This window comes from Parasteatoda tepidariorum, chromosome 9 (genome assembly GCF_043381705.1).
Source record: "Parasteatoda tepidariorum isolate YZ-2023 chromosome 9, CAS_Ptep_4.0, whole genome shotgun sequence".
Taxonomy (NCBI): Eukaryota; Metazoa; Arthropoda; class Arachnida; order Araneae; family Theridiidae; genus Parasteatoda; species Parasteatoda tepidariorum.
In genome coordinates this window covers 40,957,165-40,983,487 of record NC_092212.1, presented here as the reverse complement: position 1 = coordinate 40,983,487, position 26,323 = coordinate 40,957,165, and the positions used below count along the sequence as shown (strand labels likewise).

The following is a 26,323-nucleotide window of genomic DNA, read 5'->3' as shown; positions in this document are numbered from 1 at the left end:
AGAGTTTTAGTAGTTTAGTATAGTTTTTGGTTCCAACAGCTACAGCATTATCATAAAAATAAAAAAAACGATATGGGGTATTTAACTTGGCACAATACTACTTAGTAAAACCACAAAACATATGCTTTTTGTCACTAATGTCAATCTTTAAGTTGTATATTTTGAAATATAGTATCGACAATATGGTGTTCTTTAGCTTAGTTAGGCTGGCGCCAGCACAAGGTTTTCGAAAAGTCTTAATAGAGTTATACACTTAGAACAGTTTACATGCATAATTTTAAATTTAATAACGGTTCCCTAAATTAGGAATGTTGAATTAAAACCTATTGTGTCAAAAACCTTGAATTTTTTTCGATGCAAAAATTTTCGGAATTTCAGTTGAATATCTACTTTTAAATAGTATCACAAAAGTATGCATAGCAAAACAAACTATTTCAACCGCAAGATTATTATCTGTAACAAATTCAGAAAAATGCCGCCATAAAGGGTAACGTCAATTATTTACTGTTACGTAGCAGGAGAAAGTAGGTAAACGCCCAGGAAGAAGTACTTAAAAAGTTTTAAGATCTGTAGAATGAAAAATAACAGCGCGTTCGTTAACGCAACGCCCAGGCATTACTTGTTACCTTGAGGTAGACCATAGGAGTGAGAATTGTTAAAATCGATTACTCATACTCTATGATTTCATGAAAAGAAAATAGAGACACATAAACAGCACTGCTGCCCTCTTAAACTAAACTCATTTCTTAACATGTCGAGCATCACTACTTAAAGCTGTTAGTGTTCGAACGATTCTTTTAACGATCTATCATATAAGTTAATAAGAAATTTGACTTCATGACTTATATGAGGCGTTTAATTTCAATACCAGTTCAATCCATTTTATAAATTTGATCAAAAACATCTTTCATCCGGGCATTTGAAATCGAGTAGATGTTTCGATTTATTTTCTTTTCATCGGACATAAGGCAGTTTATGCTATATAACAGGGGTGGCCAACCTACGGCTCTTTGAAGGATTATTTGTAGCTCTCGATAAATGTACCCGAAATCCTTTTTCATTTTTGTGCTATTATATTTTTCTGAATCCATTTGAAATTAACATAATTCAATGTGTTTTCCATTTCCAGTATAGTTATGACCCAAAAAGCATCTGAAGAATTAGAATTAATAGAGATGCAAGACGATCAAGCTCTACAATTAAAATGCAAGTCGACGTCGATTAATGAATTTTGGAAATTTGTACCAGAATCGATGCATCCTGAATTAAAAAAAAGGGCTGCTTGTTGAATTATTTCAATATTCGGAACAACCTACTTATGTGAATCATTTTATTCCACTTTAAAATTCGTGAAATGCAAACACCGATCAGTATTAGCTAACCAACATCTCAAAGAATTACTGAGAAGTGCTGTCACCAGTTATTCACCAAATTTCAAAGATTTATCAAGAGAAGTAAAATAAAAACGTTTAATATTTAAATTCAATGCATATATTTCGTACTTTTATTTATATGTTTTCAATAAATATAATTTCTGTAAAAAAAAAAATTAAATCCNATGTAAAAAAAAATTTTCATACCTTTTAAATATATATTTAATTGCGGCTCGCGAAAAATTTCTAATTTTGAAGAATGCCTCGACTATTTAGGAGCTTGGCCACCCCTGCTATGTAACTTACTTTATGGCGAATATTTTTAAGTCTCATCAAGTAAGCTAATAAGAAATTTGATCTTGATTTTCAAACCAGCTCAATTCATTTAAAAAAAATTCATCAAAAACTGTTTCCTACAGACATGTAAATTTGAGCAACTGCTTTTGCGAGCAACTCGCTGTGTTTTCAAAGAAGAATTTTTAAAAGAATGAACCAAATGTTTTTCAAATCAGTTTATGAGAATTATGACTTAAACAAGAAGTTTGATTTCAAACTAAACTCCATCTAATCCGAAATTTTTATGAATGTGATCAAAAACATATCTCAATCAGACATTTGTACTTCAGTAAATGTTTTTGGGCAAATTCACTTTTATTCAGTCGAATATCAACCAAAGCCGTTAGTGATGGATATTTTTAAAGACTTTTCCTTCAAGAATGAATCAAATAAGTTTACGAGAACTATGAGCTAAACGAGAAGTTTGATTTCAAAACCAGCTCTATCTAATTTAAAATTTTTATGAATGTGATCAAAAACATATTTCAATCAGACATTTGTACTTTAGTAAATATTTTGGAGCAACTCTTCTTCTCTTTAGCCGAATATCAACCAAAGTCATTAGTATTGGATATTTTTAAAGAGGAATTTTATATAATATATATATTTTACCAAATAATAAGATTGTTCACTCATATGAAGTACACGACTTCAAAACCAGTTTGATCTATTTCAATTTTTTTACTCAAACTGTTTTGGATAAACATTTTTGAAAGTGACTTTTACTTTTTTTCATGTAGTCGAACTTAAATTAAAGCGGTCAGTGTTGGATATTTTAAAATTTTTTTAAAAACATTTTAATTTAAGATTTCTGTAAAGAATAGATAAAATAAATAAATAAGAAGTTGTTTTAACAAAGTCTTTATTACTTTTAAAAATATTTCAGTAAGATGAAAATTAGAGGGTTATTTATTTTGGGCAAAATTGATTTTTATACAAACTAGGAGATTAGAAATTTGTAAATATTAGCAAAGAAGAATCAATGGTAATTGCCTTACATTGTGGTTGTGTTGCAATTCTTCGAGAATGGTAGAAAAATAATTAAAAAAATTTAGTTCAATAAATATATTGAGCTCTGAGAAATTTTAAATTATCATAATATAACTTTAAAAAAAAAGGGTTTGACTAAATATTAAAGATAAATAAATTTAAAGTAAAAACGTTCATTAAAAAGCAGGAATTTAGAAAATTCATTAGCTTAAGAATTTTGAGTTATTTTGATATTTAGCATTTTAAGTACACATTTTTTGTATAGAAATTTTTAAGAATATAAACACATTCACTTATTATTAGCAGAAAGAGTACACTCAAACGGACAAAAATAAAATTCGCTGTAGAATTTATTACTATTTAAAAAAAATTATAGATAAAAATTTGTATTGATAAGATTCAAAAACCTTAAACAACTATAGAAATAAATTTTAAATTCTACAAAAAAAAAATTAAAAAAATAAAAAATAAATAAAACATATCCCACTTTTTCTTATTATTGGGAACAAAAGATGATAAACAAGGATCAATTATATAAATTTTTAATTTTTTCTAAATTTCTAGCTATCTATTAGTAAAAGTTTTCATCAACTTATAGAAATAATTAAAATTACAATATTTTCCACCAATTAAAATTAAATAATTTGAATTGAAATGAATTCACAAAACAGTCAACAATATCATTCTTTTGATCGGGAGTTGTAATAAAAATTAATAAATACCGATATTCACAGTGCTGCCATCTATCAGTCAAGTATCTCAACCAGATAAAGATAAAATGCGCTAATTTATTTACAAATAATTAAGATTCAAGCAACCAATAATAGAGGAACCCGAAATTGTGCATCATATCATTAATTTAAATTAGTGTTGAAATACAGTATAAATTTCAATAAATTTATAGTACAGAAAAAATTTTCATATTTAAAAAAATTTATAGTATAAAAAATTGTACAGTTTATGTTGCTATAAAAAAGTTACTAATAATTTAATCTCTACCCTAATTGCACTTCTATTAGAATTTATCAATACATTTATGGCTTAAAAATTGCCAATTTGGAAAAATAAGATAAAAAATATTTTCTTATAAATTTTTTTTTAATTATAACACAATTTAGTTTTTTTTCTTCTTCATAGATAGAAATTATTCTGTTATGTCAGTTAAATATTCACGAATAGCATTTAAAAATGAGATTTTCAATTACACCATAACTTCAATTCATTAATTTAATAATGCTTTATGCAATTTTTTTCACATAACTAATTATAATTTTTCAAAAGTGTAAATAAATGCATTTTATTTTACTCGTATTGACTGAAAAAAAAAATTTCATATGAAGAAGACAGTAATTTATTAGATTATAAAAATGAAAAATTTATAAATCTTCTTAATCTATGAAAATTTAAGATCCATATTATTACAAATCACAGAGGAGATAATATTGATAATATAATCGAGGATATATCGAATGTTCAAGTAAAAATTTTTTGTCCATATTTCTCTTGAAAAATTTTTTCAAAATAATAAATAAAATATGCACAAAATATAAACAAATAAAATAATTACTTAAGATATTTTCAAAATCATTTGCTTAAAAAGAGAGATAGAAATAAGAAAAACTTTTCTTTCTCATTAAAGAAAATATGAATATTATGAAATAAATGTAAGGTATATCGAAAAGCTTTTTGATAGCAAACTAAACTACAGCTACAATGAGCGCAAACTAAAAGATATATTTTGAGAATTTCTTAAATTACTTATTTTTTTAACTTAGGAAAATAATAAGAATAGTAGTGCAAAATTTAAAAGATAATTTTAGAGAATTTTTGATAGAAAACATTCTTTCTAATTTTTCAATTTTAGGAAATAACACAGTTAAATTAACAATATGAAACTAATAAGTTCGCGGCCTCCCGTTAAAGAGAAAAGACAAATATATCTAAAATTTAGAACAGTTTCGAAATCTAACGAAAAACCGAAGTGGAAAATTACAGAAATATTATCCCGATTTCTCGATCAATTTCATAGGTTTTGGGGAAAAAGCAAAGATAAAATAATAGAAAGCATGCAATAACTGTGTAAGAACAGCTGCATGCTGCGTAGGACACAATAAATAATTAAAAAGAAATCATATTGATCAGCGCGTGTAAATAGATGGATAAAAACAATACATACTTTTGATAAAATATATTTTGATTGGTATTAATCTATTTTTGATATCTCTAAGTCCACAAATAAAATCGATTCATACCAAATCGAAGATGACATTGAATTATATTGGAATTAAATAACTGGTCATGTATCCTCAATAGTGAAAGCGTGCGATGAGAAATACATTACGTAATAGACAAGTAAACAGGAGAAATTATTCAAGAGTCTGAAACATACTAATTCGGAGTAAACTGGTTTCAAGGCTTCGAAGGCACGGATTTCATATTAGCGATCGCTGTATAATAATGATAGCTAAGAGAAAAAATTCTCGGCGAAGGTTAACTAAAAAACGGTGCCGTCAATTCCTTCATTTCAATTTGTTACTTAACACGAAAAACATTTTACTGACTTTAGTTGATAGTTGACGTGCGAAGTTTTCAAAACAATAGCAGACGACTTCTCTTCATTTTTGGAAAACGATTTCAAAAACACGTCTTTACTTTGTGAGATAGATCCGCGAAATTGAAAATGTCAAAATTGTTCATGCCTTCATGTAAGTACCTTATGAGCTATATTACATTAGAAGCGTATAATAATTATCTTTTGTTATTGTGGCATAATTTAAATGTATGCCTAGATGGTAAAATGAAGCAAACGAGTTCTTTATTACTGGCAAACGATTTCAAAAATAAGCGTTATTTTGTAAAACATTTCCGTGATGTGGAACGCGTTTATTCAAGGGCAATACCAAAACCAGTGTTATATTTAAGGTGTGCAATAAATAATATGTGTACAATAAATAGGTATAGTGAAATAATATAATTTCATGCTAATGTTATAACTTTTTCTAGCGTAATAATATATGGAAATTTTACATTCGCCTTTTCTTTAGTGAAACAAGTTGAAACTTAAGTTCGTATTCTTTATCAAAGATATCCAAAAAATGTTCCGTGTCACACTAGGGTACCTCAGACAAATGCATCATGACTTTAAGATTAATTCTTTATTAGTAATCTGTTACTAAGATATAAAGTAGAGTTCTACATGTATGTAATATATTAGTACCCCGTTCGAAGGAAAAAGCTATGAGGATTTTCATTTTCACCGTTTTTTTCATAATTGTACAAAACTCTGTTTTTAACAGTTGCCGTGAAAAGCAAGTAAATAACTAAGAATAAATGCGAGTAGCTACTTAAAGCTTTATTTCATGATGTAAAAAATTATGTAGAATTACAAGCTCAACCATCGAATTTCAAAATTTTTAAATATTGATATTTGGCAATATCAAATCTGTCTCTCTCTTCTTTTAGTTACTTTTGATGGACATCAACTCAATTTCGAGGATTTAAAATGAAGATCTCGAGGGAGAAAAATACGTTTTTTCACAGCAATGGATGAATAACCAAAATTTACAGGAAAGAAAAAACCTGCACAATATTTACACAAAAAGCACTTAAAATTGTAATAACTTTCGAACAAATTTTAAAAAAAAATGTTTGCTTTTTACGAAAATTCTTTTAACATGTCAAGTTTCAACTCCGTAGTTGCATTTCAGCGGCACAGCAGATCGTCATTTCTTTATTCAAAGTTTAACAATTAATAATTCTCGAACTAATCATTAATACGTTACATTTTTTTTTATTTCGTCGTACTCCCTGTACATTTTTCTACGACCTACCAATAAAGCGAGGGGAAAAAAGCAAAATGTTCACGGAAAGAGCACTTAAAATAGCACTAACTTTTGAGCAAATTATTCGAAAACAAGTTCGACTTAAGTCCATAAACTAATATGGACCTTTCATCACGTCAAATTCCAGTTCAGTAGTTGCATTTCAAGGGTGTATAGAGCGGCCCCCGTATTTTTTACTGCAAGTTTAACAGTTAATAATTCTCGGACTAATTATAAAAAGTAAAAAAATTTTTTTGTTCCGCCACACACCCTGCAAATTTCTTCACACTCCATTGTATTATAGTTTCTGAGCAGCAAAACAAAGTGCATCCCAAAGTTGAACACCCAAAACAATGGTTGTGTCGTTTGCATTTTTTTAAATATACAGACAAACATTTAAAAAAAATTTCAACACTTGTTGAGAGGGCTGTTACTCGACAACATTTTATTCAAAGCAAAATGTTCCCCCCTCCGTCACTTTTTTTTTAGATTTGCAAGACCGTCCCAAAGTTTAAAAAAACTGGGAAGATGTATGAAAATTTAAAATTCCTCGAAAGTTTTTTTAATAAATTTTAGAGGCAGAAAATAAATTAAAAATTATGCATTTAGTTCTTTATTCTTTGTAAGAGAGAAAATAAAATTTTCGTGTTTTACAATCAATACTTTCGATTTTTTGCATTTATATTACACTTATACTTTTTATAGTGCCTTTTTCAGCATTATTTTTTTGTCTCATTTAAAGAACTCAAAAATAATTTATTTTCATATATTATAGGCCTTTGTTTTAATATCTAAGATTAAAGAACTTTATGATTGCAAAAAACATAATCAGAGTCATCGTAATGTCAAAGCTTCAAGTTGGGGAGAGTGTTACACATTTATTGTAATAACACAACGCTCATTTGCTAAATACAAAAAAAGAAGAAAAAAAAGGAAAAAAGAAGAAGAAAAAAAACGTCCCCCCTCCCTAATTTTTGATGTAGTGATCGGATTTTTAAGAATAATTCCTAAAAACTAAAAATTTAACTACCTGTCAATGCAAAAAAAATAAATAAATAAATAAAAAGAGGAAAAAACAGTTTTCTTCTAATTTTTGATCTAGTGATCGGAATTTTAAGAATAATAACTAAAAATGTTAAATAATAATCATGCATGAACATTAAGCACCCTAATGTTCATTACACAATTACGCTTCATACGTATTTCCGAATATCCATCGAACTACTTAAGAAAATCAAACAATGTTTGCATAGAATTTTAAAACTCGCAGATTCAAATGCAAAAAAAATATGAAAAGGATCATTCTATGCAAAAAAAAAAAAAAAAATTCTCATTCTGTCCTATATCTAAACTATATTTTCCATATTTTGAGGTTCAACAATTCAAATTCATAGAAAAAAAAGGTATATTTATTCAGAGAAAATACGTTTGTGTGTCTGATTTCATAACTTAAAATATTGTAATCGTTAAACTAAGTAGCATATTTAAGTTAAGCTCTTTGACCATTGAGACTGCATCTTAATACGTGATATTTTGATAATTAGATCAAGAGGTATTAAGGTGTTCAGTTTTTTTTTTATTTAGAGAACCCTACTATAATTATTTTTTGAATAAATGAGCAATCAGATCGAAATCCTGAGTTATAAGCCATTTTTGCCAGGCACTTCAATTGTATTGATGATTATGAAACATGGATTAATGAGATCGGAAGGAAATAAAATTTAAGTCCAGATAAATATATTTACCATGCACTGACATACTCACAGCTCGAAAATTTAGACTAATACATTAGACGTAATAATGCTTATAGTACAGTCGATCTTGATAGTACAAATATTTCAGCTGGAAAAATTTTAACTAATTAGATGTAATAATATTTATGGTACTGTCGATCTTGATTGTACAAATATTTTAAGTCATATTTTAGATTAATGGTGTACATTTTACTCATTAATATATCTTATCCATAGATATTAGGAAAACATTTTTATTAAGCTTTAGTTTCTTATATTGTAACTTTTTTTCATTCAATATTTAAGTTGCATAGAAAAAAAATAGGCTCTGATAGCAAGTTTAGTACCTTTTTTATAAATCAAACATCATCAATTTTTAAATTATTTTAATTTAAATTTGTTTGTTGCACAAAATTCAATTATCAGACTGCATTTTATCGGTACTAAATTCAATGATTTATATTCCTATATATGAAGCAGCTATTGTATATTACAATCGATATTTTAATTTTCTTTTCTTTTTGCATTTAATGGTGGATATAGATTTTTTCTTAAAATATTGAAATGTTGATAAATTTCAACACAATGTTTTACATAGCTCCATTCAATTTAATATATGATCAGGAAATTAAAATATATGCAGATTCATGCACGTTAAATTTTAAAGAAAATCTAGAATTAATAGCTTTTTCAATAGAAAAATTGGTGGTCTTCATCTAAAAAGAAGCCAATAATTTTACCTACATGGCCTTTTGTTCTACTTTTCTTTTTAAGATGAAATTAAAACATTTGCAGTTCTTATTATTAAATAAAAAGAAAGGGAAAAAAAGAGGAATGATTTTAGGTGTTTTTGGCAAAATGAATGTAAAACAGCCTTCACCTGGAAAGAATGGGGATATATACCACACAAAACTCCACTTTCAATGATCATGGCTTCTATTGATCACAAAATGAAAATATTGGCCGTTCTTATAATGTATACAAAAATAAATAAATAAATAGAGTAAACGTCTTCAGATATTTCACTGAATAAATTTCAAACTGGCAACCCTTACCTGGAAATATTGAGAGGGGGGTGATAACCGATCCCTAACACCCCTGTTGTGACACCCTTGGTCATCATAGCTATAACTTTTTAGATTATTACCAATGTTTGCTTTATAAATCAGTAAAATGCATTCATTGTTTATATTAGATGGCAATATTTGTCCATAAGTTTTTTCTAAGGGATAAAACACCAAGAAAAGTAAAGAAGTTTATTATAAATGGATGGCAGAGTAGAAATCCCAATATTGATATAGCCAATGCATTTCTTTGCAAATTGTAGCAGCAATTTCACAAAGTAACTTTTTTTAAATAATTAAAGAGGAAATACACTGTGTAATATGCAACATTTTTCGTCCTGTCTAAGAATTGAAAATTAAAAGTAAGAAAATTTCCAAAGTAGAATAAATAAATAAAAATAAGTTATAATTTTTTTTTTCCTTCTTGATAAACTTAGTAAGTTTTTGGATAATCTTAACTTTGAGAGTCAAACTTCAGTGAATATTCTGTTATGAAAGACTAGAAATTCAGTATCAAACTTAACTATGAAAAACAAAATTTTGTGAAAGACTAAAAATGGTTTCAAAATATTGAAATTGAATTTACCCTTTAAAGAAAAAGATGAAAGATTAAAAAAAAAAGACATTATTTTAAGATATATTCACAAATCTAAGCAATAATTGAAAATAAATAATAGAATCTACACTGCGACTATATTATTCATGATTATGAGCATGAGTAATAGCTTTTCTCTTTTTTATGTTATTTAATGTCATTAATCAAACTAAACCTTTAGAATTAAAAGAAGATCTTATGAAGTAGAGATAAGTGGCAGTAAAGTATAGATAAGTGAAGACCAAATTTTGTTTTAGAATTACCTCCAAATCTGACATCTTGTACCGGTACAGCATTATATGGAACCCACGATGAATATTGTGGGTATACAATGGGATACGAAATTCTATTGAAATCCATCGTAGCAAGTTTTTCAATTTCCAATAATGTGGTTTTCAAAGATTTGCAAACTAGTGCAAAACAAATCACCTGAAATAATGCTGCGAAATGAATAATTAAGGAAACATGAGTACTATGGTTCTGAAAAATTTTGAAACAATTGGAAGAATTATATAGCGAAATTTTAATTTAGTTACCTAACTTATCTTTATTAAAGGAATAAACATAAATTAAGTCAATAGGATGGGTCTAAAAATACTTATTAATTGCTTCGGTACTTCTAAAGATAGTACCTAGTTTTATTTATAAGAAAACATTTTAAAAAAATACATTAATTAAAAACATCGGATGGCTACAGATTCTTTTGTTATAGTGAGATTTAACAAAAGAAACAAGCCACCAGAAACAGAAATCTCAAATTAATCATTAAAATTTTGCAAAATCGCTTTTAAATTTTTTAAAAAAAATTTATAATCCATTTTCAAGAATCTTCATTTTCCTTCCAACTAATTTAAACTTTTCTTTAAAAAGGATTAAAATTAGAGAAGCACAGCTTTTTTAAAAAAAAGAGGAGCCACCAGGTAAAATAATTGAGCTTTATTTTACCTTTATTTTAAAGAACAAAATAATCTAAAATATTTTTATATGAATTTAATATAAAAGCTGATTTAAAAACTAATCAAATTGGTTTTATTTGTTGAATAGATTAAGAAGTATTATATAAAATTAAAAAAAAATTATAAATATTTATAAGAAACATTACAGAAAAAAGGAAAAATAAATGTTTGCAAAATAGTTTTTTCTTTGGAATTATACATCTCCCCATCAGAAACCAGTTTCAATATCTTTATTTAAGCATAAACTACACCATTTGCTTTTAAAACTTCATAATCAAAGAAAGATTCTTAAAATTTTTAAGTACATATAAATAAAATTAGGATTTTTTGGCGTGATAAAAAAGGAAAATATTTTCACAACAGCCCGCTGTGGGCCATGGAGGTTAAGGTTTCACTATTTTGTAACCAACAATATGATTGTAGCAATTTGGTCAGCATTGTACACAGGTTGTCATTGCTTCTCAGAAAAGCTGATACCCATCAATATGAAGTTGGGCAGGATTCAAACCACAACTGGGGATAAAATCCCTTCCCTTAGGATAGATTCCTTTAAGTCTTGTCAAAATTAACAAAATCATGGGCTAAAATGACACATTAAATTAGAAGAAATTTTAAGTAGGATCAACCTAGGAAACATTTCCATATGTGTACCTATTAGTTCCAAATGTAATTACTAGTAAGTTAAAGAAATATGTAGGTATAGCAGTTTGTATAGGGGTGAATATGAATTTTACTTTTGTTATTTGTACCAAGCTGAAACGTTTTTCACAGTTTCGCGCGAACTCTTTTCAGATGTTAGTAAAATCCTAGAATAGGCCACTCCTTGACGACTTTTTAAAATAAGGTTTATTATTACTTGGATCAATGCGCTTTTTTAATTATTTAAAAAAAAATTTAAATTTTTACAAATTTATTAAAATATTAATAAAATAAAAACTTGAAATAAGGTTGCAACATATATCCCTGAAATATCTTCCAGAAACCTAGTGTGAGCAGATTTCAAAAAGTCGCCACGGGGTGGGCTATTCTAGGAACCGCGTCAGAAGGGTAATTGCATGGGTGATTGTGAGCCCAAGTCAAAATTCCAGAAAATTTCCCAAGTTAAAAAAAAAAAAAAAACAGTTTAAATTGAAAAAAATTTAAACAAGTTTTTTTTTCTTCCTTTTTCTCAATATTTCTTAGTTTACTTAAAATATATTTAAAATATTACACATACCTATACCATTTACACATACCTATGATGACCCGGAGAAGTAATTAAAATTTACAAATATGTCTTTCTTTCTTGAGTTTATGATTATAACAACTATTTACTGATAAAAAATGAATATTAATCATGAATATAAGCTTATAAAGTATCTCTCTGGCTCTCCCTTACAAACAAATAAAATAAACTGTACTTTTAAGTTCCAGCTTTGAAAATTTGATTTCCGGAAACTTCTGTGATCAAAGATTTTTTGAAACGTCTGGACCTTTGATCTCCGGAAACTACCGGATCACTGGTAGCGAAAATTCCGGAAATCCGTATTTTTTCGGGAGCACAATCAGCCCTGTAATTATCAAACCACGGAAAATATCTTGACACAGGTTAAAAATGAGGAAATTTTTTGATGTTAATAGAAGCTGTATGTAATCCCAATAGAAGCTGCATGTAATCACAAACAATTGATGACAAATTTAAAAACTGTATCTGAATAAAAAATGTTGTAGATAATGTATTTAGTGCATGAGTGAGAGTTGTACGGTTAGCGGTTGTTGAGGAAAGGTACAAAGTTTAATCGCAGAAAAAGGTCACACATTCTTTTCTTTCAGTGTAATATAGGACAATAAAGAGAAAGACAGTCTTAGAGAGATTAAAGGGAAAAAAACATTTTTTATATCGAAATGTAATCCCAAATTTAGAATTTATTGACAATTACAATCAAAGCTATTCTGATTGGGGGATATTTCCGTACTCCGATTGCACCACATACAAATAAAAAAGGTACAAGTTTTGACACTTACTTTTAAATTATATAACTAGATCAATAACAAATCCAAACAAATTGATTCATAGTGAATTAATAATAATATAATACGATTCAAAAATGTACCAGAAAAATAAAAGTTTCAGTTTCAAAACACAAAAATAAATTTTCTTGAATTGTTTACTTACACGAGACAGTTGTGGAGGTTGCCCCTGCCGTTCATTTATACGTTCTCTACGGTTTCAATGTTTGAGTTTGAAAAATATAAATACATTAAGTAGCATTACGAACAGTTTAAAAGACTAAATAAACTGAGTGAACGGAAGAGATTCAGTGTTATTTAAGAACGCAAAGGGGAATTAGCTTTTTGTTGCCATAAATTTTTTAATAAATTCATAAAATTATCCATACACTCTCTTCCATTTTTATTAATTTTGATTTGCATTTATTACAAATAAACGCAATTTTTTACCTTACAAAGAAGTATTTACAGTTTTATTTACAAAAAAAGATTTTTAATTTTTGGTGGCATTATCATTTTGTGCTGTCATGTGATTGTGAGGTCGTCTGGATTTTTGCAGATCTCTGTTTTGGTTATACAAAAATTTAGATTAAAGGCCTCTAATTTTTACAATTGTATAATTTTCCATTTCTAAGCTATTATGGAGCTTAAGCCGAAGCTTTCGTCTTTATCTGATGACATAGAAAAGGAAGGTTAGTTTAATTTTTATATGGACAAATATATGTTTTGTAATCGGCCACTATGAAGGGATGGGTCACAATTTTATGCAAAAATAAATAAATAAAATTGTATAATTTTTATTGAAGATGAATTTTGTATGTTTACAATTTAATGCTTTGATGTTTTGTTCTTATGTTTATGGTTAGCCTCTCATAATTCTTAACGTTGAGCTATTGCTGTAAAAATAGTTATTTCGATAAACGTTTGAATATTTTTATGAAAACTGCTTAAAAATTTTAAGTAAATGCAAGTCTTAATATAAACCTCTTAAAATATTAATATAAACTGTAAATAAAGATCCAAAATTATTATAAAATCTTCTCAAACTGTTATATTTTATTGTAGTAAACAATTAACATAATAAGTAAATAACTGAATTTCTGTAGTTATTCTATTATTTATTTCAAGAGAAACTTGAACTGGACTTGCTGTATTTAAGAATAATCTGAATTTCAACAGAGAATGCGTATTAAGTCATATATAATTAATATTATAAAATGTTATATAATCAATAATATATCATCAGATAAATGTTTAGTTCAATTTTTCTCACTGATTTTTTTGTTCTTATATCGGTATGAACATTTGATAATGTAGAAATATCTAGGTGATTGCGAAATTGAACATTACTTGTTCTCTGACAAAATTGCAACATCATATTAAAATTGGTACAGTTGAACTCAATTATAAAGAGCACAAAGGGATCAAAATATTTGCTTATTACTGAGTGCTTGTAAAAAGTAGATTTGTGAAAAAATTTTAAAAGTTCATGCACACTTACTAAATTAGAAATTTAGTATTTTTTTTTCTCTACAGTTCTAAAGAATTACTTAATTTACTTTAAACTGTTATATTGTATCTCTTGTGTATTATTATTGTCCTTCAAGTAAGACTCATGGCTCAAAAAGGAATTTGTCAACAAGAAAAACATTCAAATAAAGAAATTCATTGGCTTAAAAAACATAAAAAAACAATTTATTGACTAGTAAATCATCAAAATAAGGAATTCTTTGGCCTGAAAAGCATCAAAATAAAAAAATATCCAAGAAAGAATTAGTTGAGCTGGTGAGTTGAAACTAAGTTGAATTTATATGAATCACTGAAATATTGCTTTTTATAAATTTTTTTTTAATAATAGCGAGTTATGTTCCTTTAGACTTAACATTGTTTCAACCAAGTGTTTCTAATTTCTTCATTAAATCAGAATTCGTTAGAAGTGTGTTAAACTGTATTATGATAATTATAAAAATATATGATCTAGTAATACATTTATGCATTCATGAGTATCTCTCTAATTATTAATATAAATTAACTTTAAATCATAGTTTCAAGTTTTTTTTAAACTGCTTCAAAATCAAAACAATTATGATTCATTTCTTGAAGATTTTCTACTGGCAACTCATAATTAAGAGGTTGTGTGCTAAACTATTTGTTAAGAGATGTTAGGAAACTCGTAAAAAGTTTCTTGGCTACAAAATCTGACAAATATTTGTATTGTGTAATAACAATCCTTAAAAAGCATTTTTGATTTATTAAAAAGTATATTTGATTATCTAAAGTTTTCCATCAAGGATTTCATTTCGTAAGGAAAATATCAAAAAAATCGATGCATTACTTTTTATTTATTATAAAAGTATTTAAATTATCTCTCTTTCTAAAATTATTTTTTTATTTTATTTATTTGTTGCTGCTTTTAATACTTTTTTTTATTTTATTTATTTGTGTGTTTTAAAAGTTAACTATATAAAGCAGAAAATACTCAAAATTGTGACAAAGGTTGCAGAATAATCCTGCTGAGCAATTTATGTTTGAAGTAGAATTATTTATATCTACATCTTTGCTTAAAAATATGATGAAATTTTTATATCCTGTTAATTAATTTTGTTCCATTATTATGATTACATTTTAATTTATTAAACTAATTATGGTTTCATGTTTTATAATTTTAGTTTACAAAATAAAATTATTCATCATTGAACAGAATAATTTGTTAGTCCATTTTTGACGATACCCACACAAAATGTTTATTATAAAAAATGTTGCTGAACTTTAGATGTGATTCTGCTTCTAGATAAATAGCTCTATTAATTTAATTGTATTTTTGTATTAATAATTGTTTTCTTTCAGGTGTATTAGATGCCACTGGAGCTCTGCAACAGCGAGCTGCTGAAATTCGATCTCAGATGGTTAATTGGATGTCATACCTTCAGTAAGTTCTTGTTTAGTTGTATATATATTCTTTATTCTAGTGAGCTAAGTTTAAGAAAACTATAGATTTCTGAATGTTTTTTTTATGTGTAGAGTGATTTCACATCATCTTCATATCATCATTCGGATAAAATAAAATAATTCATATATTGAATTAAAGTTTACTTAATGTTATATTGTATGCTTTTTATATTATATATCATATATATCAATATAAGGAAATTAATTATTTTTTTTATCTGCATTCTATTCTTTTTGTTCTTGGAAAATTCGTGTAAACTTAATCCATGCAAATCATCCATGCAAAAATTTCAGATCATTAAATTAGTCTTAATTAGTTGACTGTAAATTTGAGTAGTAGTTAACAATTATCCCATGCTAATAATGTTTAAAAAGAATGATTTTTTTATTGTTACTGGTGTATACAATCTTGTAAAACACTAACAAATATGTTTAATGAAGCATGCATCATTTATATAACTTTTGTTATTTGATTTTTACAATTCACTAAACTTATATTTTGCTGTCTAAGAACATTGAAGCAATCAATCAATGATTTTCTGTTAAAAATAACTTTGATTGTTCCAAATAAATTTTTGCTTGATTTTATTTATTCTGATTATTATATAATATTAATAAAATTAAACTCTGATGTTTGAACATAACTATGTCATTTTTGAAAGCTAACTTATTTTTCATATTAATAATCTGAATAAAATAATCTAAATGAGCTCAAATATTATATAATTGTGTATTTTTGGTTAAAAAATCTATAATCATTTGTATTTTTTGTTTTGTATGTACTTTTAAATTTGATGTAATTTTTACTGTATTAAATTTATGATTTTTTTAAAAAATATTTCTGTATAAGCAGAATAAGGTGAGAAGCTGAATGCTACAACTTTCTTCTTTTTTTATTTAAAAAAAAAAAAAAAGTATTGTTCAAGAAACAATGCAATAAGGAAAAAAGAAAGGCTTGATTTGATTATAAAACTCCACATTCAATTTCTCCTTTTTTTTTTTTAAACAATACTATTAATTATTTCCTTTTCATTACTTATATTTTCAAATACTAATGGTTCATTAATTGTGTAAAGCCTTAAGTGAACCTTAGAAAAATAGTCATCAAGATGTTTTTTAAACTTTTTTTCTTAACCATGAAATTTTTTTTTTTTTTACCCCATTAAACATAAGAAATTTTATAATAGATTTCTAAAATCTTAATTTATTAGACTTTTTGGAAAGTATATGTGTTTTCTTTTTAATAACCAAATGCTTTGTTTTTACGAGAAATGAAAAAAAAATTTTTTTAAATCTTTTTCAAATCTTTACAGGAGTAATATGATTAATCAGGATGATTATAACTTTATCATTGCATTTGATAAAGCTAGAGACAAGAAATCTCGGGATGCTATCTTAGAGACTCAAGGAAGCCAGTGTTCTAAAACATTCTTGAGTATGCTGGGACATATATCCAAAGATCAAACTTTGCAGTATATTCTTATCATGATCGATGATATGTTGCAGGTGTGTATGATGTACAAAAATTTTTTCCTGAGAAGCACATTATTTTATTAATGTATGTACGATATTTTTGAGTATAATTTTTTTTAAATGAATACTGAATTTTTTTTAAATATGCCTTAAAATACGGTATGAAGATTGAGATAATATTCTATAGTGAATTCTCGAGATAGTATTGGTTTAGAACATTATATGTTTCTTAGACAATTTTCCACCTTATACAAGCATTATAGTGCTGCTTTAAAAAATTTCCATAAATAGCAGCAAGTTATGTTTTTAATTATGGAAAAACATTTAAATATTTCTTTAAAATTTAAAAAAATAAAACATTAAGAAGGAATTGTTTGTTTTGATAAATAATAAACTTAGTTCTGTAGCCATTAAAAATTTTCATTGGTCACCTTTTACATTATTTTACATGTCAAATTCATTGTTTTTCTGTTTCAAGATTATTGAAAACTTACTTTAAAATTATTTGATTAAAGATGTTTTGGAACTTGATTACAAACTCTAATTAAATATTGATATGAGGAAATATTATCTAATGTAGGGGTGCACAACCTTTTTGAGTGAAGGGCCACTTGCACAGCAGGTTGGCTAACGAAGGGCCGCACATGTATTTGGAGATGTTAATGACAAATGTAGTAATGTTTATTTAAACATTAGCGTTCCATTTTTTTTATCAATAAACTTAGTCATATCAATAACTTAGTAGTGTTCCATTATTAGAATTCATTCAAAATAAAAAAACTTATACTTTTTTTTTACAAAAAAAAACTTGCTATTTTTATCATATGAACAATAGATTTATCAAAATAAATAAACATTGAAGAAAAGAAATGTTTTTTTTTCTATCATATGCAATACGAAAATTTATTTTAGAATTAAATTCTAATAAATAAATAAAAAAACTGCAATCCCCACAGAATGAAAGTAGGAAAAAGTTTAGTCATAATTAAGTAATATAAATTTAAATTAAATATTTTAATGGAAGAAAATTTATAGGTTTTAAACAAAAGCCTAAAATAAAAACAAAACTGTGATAGTTCAAAATAAAATTAAATGCTTATTTTGTAATGTACTTTATTATTTTATTTTATTAATTATTAGATTTTTTTATATCGTAAACATTTTCCTTTTTTTTTTCGAAAAAGATCACTTAAGCAACAAAAAATTGAAATCTAAACTACTAACAGTGAGCAGTTTAAAAATTCACGTTTTCCGCCATTTTATGAATTTCTCAAGTTGCAATAACATTGCATTTAAATTAGGGAGGGATGTAACGAGTATTTGGCCCTTCTGTGAAAAATTCAGTTGGTTGAATGATCAGTCAAATATTTGGCAAAATATTTTTTAGAAATGCATTTTTCTAAGTTTTTTTTATTTTTGAATTTTTATAGATATTACTTTTTTTTTTTAAATTATAATCAGACAAGTCAATTTTGTCATTTTTTCGATACTTTGAGAATTGAGAAGGATCCATTTTTTGCAGTTTTTATTATAACCCAGCATTTTAACAGAACGTCTCATACTATTAATTTATTATCACTCTTTCCCTGTACTGTAATATAAATAACCAGTAACATAGAAAAGTGTGATTTTCAGCATTAAAGTTTTGTTTCAGGAACTAAGAAAAATTTGTTTTTTCTGTTTTTCTTTTTTTAGGCATTTTTATTATGACTCAGCATTTTTTTAAAAATAAAGTTACAAATAAAAAAAAATTTTATAGCAATTTTTTTTCTTCTAAAATTATGGCAATGAGAAAAATTTAAATTGAGATTTTCGGCATAAGATTTTCACTTAAAAAATTAAGAACATTTTTTCTATCTTTTTATTTTCTTTAAAAAAAAAAAAAACTTTTTTTAGACGTTTTCATTATAACGCAGTAATTTTTAATAGCATTTCTGTTGACTTAATTCTTTTTTCTTGGCTTTTTCTGGTAATTGAAAAACTGAGATGTTCAGCTTTAAAAAAATTTTTCAAAAATTAAGATTGATTTTTATGTTCTCTGTTTCGCTTTTCGACATTTTCAAAAACGTTCTTGATTGGCCTTATTTTTTAGAGTTAATTTATGAATACGTTTTTCCAGGAAATATTATTCTGAGCATTGAAATTTTAGTTTCAGTGTTGCTATGCTGCTAAAAGATTTTGCTATTTGGCCCCAAGTGTACGGCGTTCAGTCGATTTTTTCTTCTTCTTTTTTTTGCCGAATACTTGGTTTCTGATCAAATCACAATTCATTACCACATTCGACCAAATCATATTCGTTGCGGAAATAAAAGTGAAGGAAAAATAACTAGGATTTATGATAAAACTGTACCGAAATACCGTATCAAAAAGTGATTATTTAATTGCGCGATTAACAATCACATGTCGTAATAACATCATAGTTAAATAACGGGATCGTCCAAATCATGTGGAAAAGTATAGAAATAATTGGGAAAAAATATATTTATGCTGAACTCAGCACGAATAAAGCGTGTTAAATGCATGATTTAAAATTTGCATGTCGTAATAGAATAATTGGAATTTTTATAATGCGTGGGAACACATAACAATAACTGCCGAAAAAAATGTTGAAAAAAAAGAAAGAATTGCAAAAAAAAAGATAAAAAATCACTTAGATTTAAGATGAAATCGTCATAAATAAAGTGCACAGAAAGTGATTATGCGATCTGCAACTCGCGTTGTAATAAAAATTCGGGATTTTCGAAATCACGTAGAAAAGCGGAAATAACTGTTTAAAAAAAATCATTTATATTTACGATAAAATCGGCTTAAAGAAAACGCATTAAACGTTCATTTACTAAAAAATCTGTTAAAATTGATTGTGTCAAAACGTGATGATTTAAAAGTGCGATTAAAAATTGCCATTTTTAAAATTTTTTTTATTGTGTTTAGAAGCTCTCGCGGGCCGCACTTCATTAGTCGAAGGGCCGCATTTGGCCCGCGGGCCGCAGGTTGTGCACCCCTAATCTAATGGATATATTTAATGGATTATAATATTATCTAATGGATTATAGTAATTTTTATTATTTATTTGCAGTAAAATTTGCTTTATTACACTTTAGTGGAGAAAATTATGCTTTTTGTTTGGCAGTTGCCTTTTTTAAAAGTAGTATGGTGTATATGTGTACTGTTTCGAAAATTGTCCTGATTGTTTTTTCGGGCCACTATGAAGCCTGGATTTGCAGGGACTTTTTAGACAGATTTTATTTTTTTCTTTAGACAGATTTTATTGTATATTCTACATTAAGTTGAATAATAATAGGCAATTTATAAAAAAATACTATGTTTAAGCATGATGTAAAGAACACATAATAAATACATTTTAAATGTTATTTATGTGTATAATTTTCTATTTATTTATTTAAAAATAGTGTTGCATGTTTCATATTCATATATAATCTTTCGTAAACACTTTATTTGTTTCTTAATTTTATAATGAAAATTCTAGGAAGATAAATCAAGAGTAGAATTGTTTAAGCCTAAACATTCAAAGAAAAAAAGTGATTCTACCTGGAGTCCATTTTTGCAGTTATTGAATCGACCAGATGGATTTATTATGAACATGGTGAGTATCACTTTGTTAGAAAAACATAACATTTTCTTTGACTACAGAAAATTACACTTATAAGTCTTTTTGTTCATATGCTTTAAATTATGATATGAAATAAATGTATGGAACAAAATGTTTTTTTGGTATTGTTAATTTAAACCATTATCATTGATGTTTGTAAAAAATTACTTTAATCTTTGTTCTCTTTTCAAATTTTAATTTTTTTTCCTTCCAAAGTTTTAGTTGTAACTGAAAGTTGTTTATTACCATTAATGTTTGTAAAAAGTTACTCAACCCTTGTTTTTTTTCCAATTTTTTTATTTTGAAATTTTATTTGTAATTAAAAGTTGTTCATGACTCCTTGATGGTGCTCTTGTTTTCTTCCATAATGTTGCTTATCAAATTTTCTAAATATTGGCTGTCTGGGTTGGATTAAGTATTGCCAACATATGATTGAAAATCTTACTGCAAAAACTTCATATTATTTTAAATTCTTTTTTAAAAGCTCAATTTCTTTTCTTTCCCCCCCCTTTTTTTAGTTACTGAAATTACAGTTTTTGTTATTCACCTATCGAGTTCTGAAATATAAATAAATAATGAAATCTGTACGATAAGGAGTTGTTTGCACTATTTGCTGTTTGATTAATTGATAATTTCTGACATTTCTATGCTGTGAGATAATTTCTGGCAGGACTAAAAATGTAGCCATTATTTTTTTTCTGAAAATCTTATGTTGCACAGTTGAAATTTTATTTTTAATTGTGAAAAATAGCAGTAATTATTCAATTAATAACAATAGATGTAATCCATTGTTTTATTAAACATAGTGAGGCAAAAATGACATTAAAATAAAGAATAGACAACAGCTGATAGGCTTCCCTTGTGTGCCAGATCCCATTATGAGATGAGGAGGAAAAAATGGAAGCTGGTTGTAGTGCTTGCTAAATAATAGGTATAATATTTGCTGGTATAAAGATTCGTGAATGTCTGTGATTATTTTTTTATTTTCAACAGAAAATTCTCCTGTAATCTATGAAGATATTTTAAGTTTTTGAATTTTCTATAATAATTTACTATATTGGGTATATCACTGTAACAGTAGAATTTTAAAATACTACTGTTACTATTTTAAAATATAATTTTATAAATTTTGGACCTTACAAATTTTTATTGCTCTTTTCAGACTAGTCGTATTATAGCTAAATTGGCATGCTGGAGTAAAGAGTTAATGGATGGCTCTGATTTGAATTACTATCTAACATGGTTAAAAGATCAACTCAAACAGCCAGTAAGTATTGCAGTAGATTTATTTAAATTATTTTTACTCTTAATATATCCTCTATGATATCATTATATGGTTTGACTGAAAAATTTTAAATAGGTCTACATTTTAAAATTTAGATATTGAAAAATAGACATGTAGAGAAAAAAAATTTGCTAGGAATTCTGCTTTCAAAAATTTGCTTTTATCATTTCCTGCGTTTATAATTTTTTTTTTTTTTTTTTAAAGTTTCGAAAGAAGTATTATGGTATAGATTTAAAGTAATAATCTTTAATTCAAAGTAGTTTCCAATCAACACATTATGAAATTATAAAGTGTGTGTTAAATTTAAAATAAGGTTAATATCTTATGAAACAAAGTTAATTTGTAAATCTTGCTGAAAAAATTTTGATTTATTTTAAAATTTACTTAGATTTATGCTTAGTGAAATAGTTCTATCAGAGATACTAGATATCAGTTGATATAAGAAATTAAAATGTGTTGTAACTAAATCAATTCTGACTGAGGGGGGAAAAAGAAACATTTTTTTTTCTGGCTGTTCAATTTTAAAACTTGTTTGTCATATGGAAAAGTTACAGTTTTTAACTCTTTTTATCTTTAGCCTGTAGTACATACATAATATAATGTAAATACATATAATGTTATTTTTGTGAATTTGTGGAAATTGAATTTAGACTGAGTCTGTGATCTGACATAAAGCAATAAATCATCCTTTTTCATATAGTATTGTGCTATATAATGATTTTACAGGATAAGTTATTGCTCTATTATAATAGTTGGCCGTAACATGCTGTTAAATCTAGAAATCTGAATGTTTGTAAAATGTCATTTAATGTATTCTTGTTCTAGTTAGCATCTGCAATTCGAAATGGTATGTGAAAAATAATACTCTATTGTGATGTATACTCTTTTAAATTTTTTTTAGAACAATGAGTACATCCAATCTGTTGCTCGTTGCTTGCAAATGATGCTCAGAATTGATGAATATCGCCTTGCCTTTGTTGCTGTTGATGGAATATCCAAGTAAGAGTTCATTATTTTTTTTAAAATTTTATTTTTGTATACTACTAATATATTGTTTGATTTATTTTCAATATTATGTTGTAGGTCTTATGTGCTTAGCATTATTTTACATTCTTTGCTGTTATGTTTTGTCCTAAGTTGACATTTGACTAAGTTTTACAATAAATTATTCATTAAAATTATGTTTAATGAACCTTTTACTAAAATTATTTTGAAACAATTAATATTAACTGAGTTAAATTCTTCATCATAGAACCAAAATTTTAGTGTGCCCTTTGTGTGCCATTATATGCGTTTTATTGGTGATATTTAGCTTTATTTAGAAATTTGGTATTTGAAATTTGTAAAATATGCTTGTTTAGAAAGCTTAGCGATTGTTACACATGTTGAAAAGAAAAGGGAGAAATTTAAAAATTGTTTAAATTATTTTCAGGAAAAAAATTTTCTTGGTCTGAAGATTAAGCTGAATCTGTTTTTTAATACCATATTTAATGTTAATAACAATTATTTTTATAAAGGATACAAAAAAATTTTGTATAACACTGTAAGGTAGTAAGTGGTCATAATGCATTGAAATCATTATTCAGCTATTTTATAAAGATTTTGCATTTAATAAATTGTGCATTTTTTGTATCTGTAATCTATTTCATAAAATAGTAACTGAATGTAACTGAATAAGCTGTGATTTTTATATTTCTGTACTATAGAAAAATGTCTTTTGTTAGGCTTGTCACAGTATTAGCTGGAAAAGGAAACTATCAAATTCAATATCAGCTTATATTTTGTATTTGGGTGATGACTTTCAATGTTACATTAGCTGAAAAGATGAACAAGTAAAATATATTTCTCATAATGTTTTTTTTATTTTTTATGTTTGATTGATGCTTTACAATTTACAACTAATATATTTATTTTTAAAAATATATATTGCACTTATTAAATACAGTATGCTTTTGCAGTACATTATTGAAAATATTGGTTAATTCGAACATTTATCAATTTCCTTCTTAAATTCATTGGTGAGATTTTATTTTTTAATTTAGATTTTTTTTGCTAGTTTTGTTTTTTCTAGATTTGATGCTGGTGGTTTATTATAGGCATATGTTTTTTAAATCCGGTTGTAGGAAATTGTTTTTAATAACGTAACATGAATAAGGACTATCTGGCAGTCAAAAGTTGAGCTCTCTGTGAGGTTGCTTCAAATAGGCCTGGTGGCTCATATAATGATTGCCAGATATACTCATGAGAATAAAAAGAAAAGAGCTGTATGAGTGGCAAAGGGTAGGTTACAGTAAAATGCATTGTTATTATTGTTAACTGCATTCCTTAGCTTTCCTTTGGCAACATTTTTCTTGTGAATTATTTCAATTTTGTTGCAGTTCTTATTGTTCACATTCGATACTTTACTTGAGAGCTTAATAGCAGAAATCCTCCTGCAGGGCAGCAAGTACTGCAGGTTAACAGTGCATCCACAAATTATGTTTCATTTCAGATTTTTTAAAAAAAAAAAACATGTCTGAAATTCTATTGAGAGGAGAAACTGAAGTATCATTTTGAATTCGTAAACTTACTAAATTATTGTTTGTTTTAGGTGCTTAATAAAATTTGTTTCCCAATATGCAAATATATAAGCAAAAGAAAAATGATGACTCTCAAGTATTCCTAGTAATGTGCTTTAAGTAACTAGAATTTAAAAAAAATAAGAATTTTGAAATACAAGAGAAATTTTAAAAAAATTATTTATTTCCGAAAACTCTAGTTGCCTGTTTATGAACTGTATAGGGACCTATTCTATATTTTAATGATTCAACTACTCTATTTATTTAAAAGGTTATAAATTATTTAATTAAATTAAACTTCTGAATTTGTGCTGATTTTGCTGTATACATGTTATATTCAGCCAAAATTTTACAATAATGTGTCTGTTTGACTGTGTTATGGGCAGAGACAAATTTGAGTTTATTAATGATTGTGTTGCAAATTAAATTCTGCTACCAGGCCTGAGAGAAGTAATTTTATTATTATATAAAAAATCCAGGGGAAAAGAAACGATAAATTTTTTTTTAAAATTCCGGAAAATAAAAGATATAATCTTTTCATCAGCCCATACGATTATATCCGCAAAGAAAAATTTATCTTTTTTTTTCCGGATTTTTCTTTATTATTTTTTTTATTCCCCCCCCTGTTTCTTATTTTTTATTTTTCTCCCTTTTTTCATATGTCTGTAATTTTCCTTTGTTTTATCTTCATTTTGAACTTATCTAATGAGTTCTATTTACTTGCAGCTTATGTGCAATAAATGAAACTTATTATTTTTCTTAATTTTCTTCGTGNTATATATAGCTTTGACATGCTTAAAAAACCTCAAGTAGACATTATTTGCTGTGAAGATATGCAGCAGCATATTATAAGTTGTAATTTGCCCACAAAAATTTAAAATACTAAAATGAACCAGTCCTTAATAATATATATATTTCCGGATCATTCCAGTCAGTACCCATGTCTTCTTTTTTATTACATTGCTATTCTTCAATATAAAAATGTAAAAGAAAGTAGAATTTCTGATTTATTTCTGAATGTGTGCAATATTGTGTTTATGTGTTGCATAAAAAATGAAGTCTCAATATTTTTTGAAATTAGTCTAATTTTGAATATATATTGCAAAAAAGTATACAAATCTGCTGAACTGTAGACTAAATTTCTGTTTTTTTAATAAACGAGAAAACTAAGGACATCTTTCCAAGTAAAAAATTTAAATTAATGTTAAAAATTCTAAAAATTATTAAACAGCAGCAATCGCCATATCAATACATGCAATGACAACACATGCATACTTTTTGCTCTTGAACATCTGCTTTAAGGTTACCTAAAGTCTCATCTATTTGCTGAAAAGTAGTGTAAATTAAGTAGTAATACTTCGTATTGTGTTTCTATATTATTTTGAAGTCCCTTCTACTTGATAAAAGTAGTGCAAATGTTAAAAGTAATTTTTTTCTGGTTTTAGTTTGCTTTTATTGTATTTTTCATTTAATTGTTTTATATCTTCAATGGCATTGAAAATTGAAATTTATGAAAAAATGCTTATTCCCTGTCTTTTACTATGTTAAAATTGATGCAATTAAAAACTTAGTCTCCTAAACAGCCTTTACT

At 26.3% G+C, this 26,323-nt stretch overlaps 2 protein-coding genes across 14 annotated transcripts in view; one reads left to right on the top strand and one right to left on the bottom strand.

Annotated features, from left to right (window-relative positions):
* Positions 1-13,162, bottom strand: part of LOC107452822 (protein angel homolog 2) — a 29,405-nt gene extending 16,243 nt beyond the window's left edge. The window contains exons 1-2 of one of the 10 annotated variants that reach the window (XM_016069416.3): positions 13,024-13,157; positions 10,176-10,352 (exon numbers count right to left, since the gene is read on the bottom strand). In XM_016069416.3, coding sequence (XP_015924902.1) covers positions 10,176-10,272 — 97 coding nt within the window. In that variant the 5' untranslated portion in view covers positions 10,273-10,352; positions 13,024-13,157. Of the gene's footprint in view, positions 1-4,875; positions 5,212-10,175; positions 10,353-12,872 lie in introns of those variants that run through there. The other 9 variants (XM_016069414.4, XM_071185191.1, XM_016069413.3 and 6 more) reach the window with 9 other exon arrangements.
* Positions 5,098-26,323, top strand: part of LOC107452824 (V-type proton ATPase subunit VhaSFD) — a 34,933-nt gene continuing 13,707 nt past the window's right edge. For 2 of the 4 annotated variants that reach the window (XM_071185193.1, XM_016069422.4), the window contains exons 1-7: positions 5,098-5,404; positions 15,705-15,786; positions 17,120-17,312; positions 20,767-20,883; positions 22,052-22,156; positions 23,076-23,173; positions 23,899-24,006. In XM_071185193.1, the coding sequence (XP_071041294.1) occupies positions 5,380-5,404; positions 15,705-15,786; positions 17,120-17,312; positions 20,767-20,883; positions 22,052-22,156; positions 23,076-23,173; positions 23,899-24,006 (728 nt within the window). In that variant the 5' untranslated portion in view covers positions 5,098-5,379. Of the gene's footprint in view, positions 5,405-13,224; positions 13,550-15,704; positions 15,787-17,119; positions 17,313-20,766; positions 20,884-22,051; positions 22,157-23,075; positions 23,174-23,898; positions 24,007-26,323 lie in introns of those variants that run through there. The other 2 variants (XM_016069423.4, XM_016069421.4) reach the window with 2 other exon arrangements.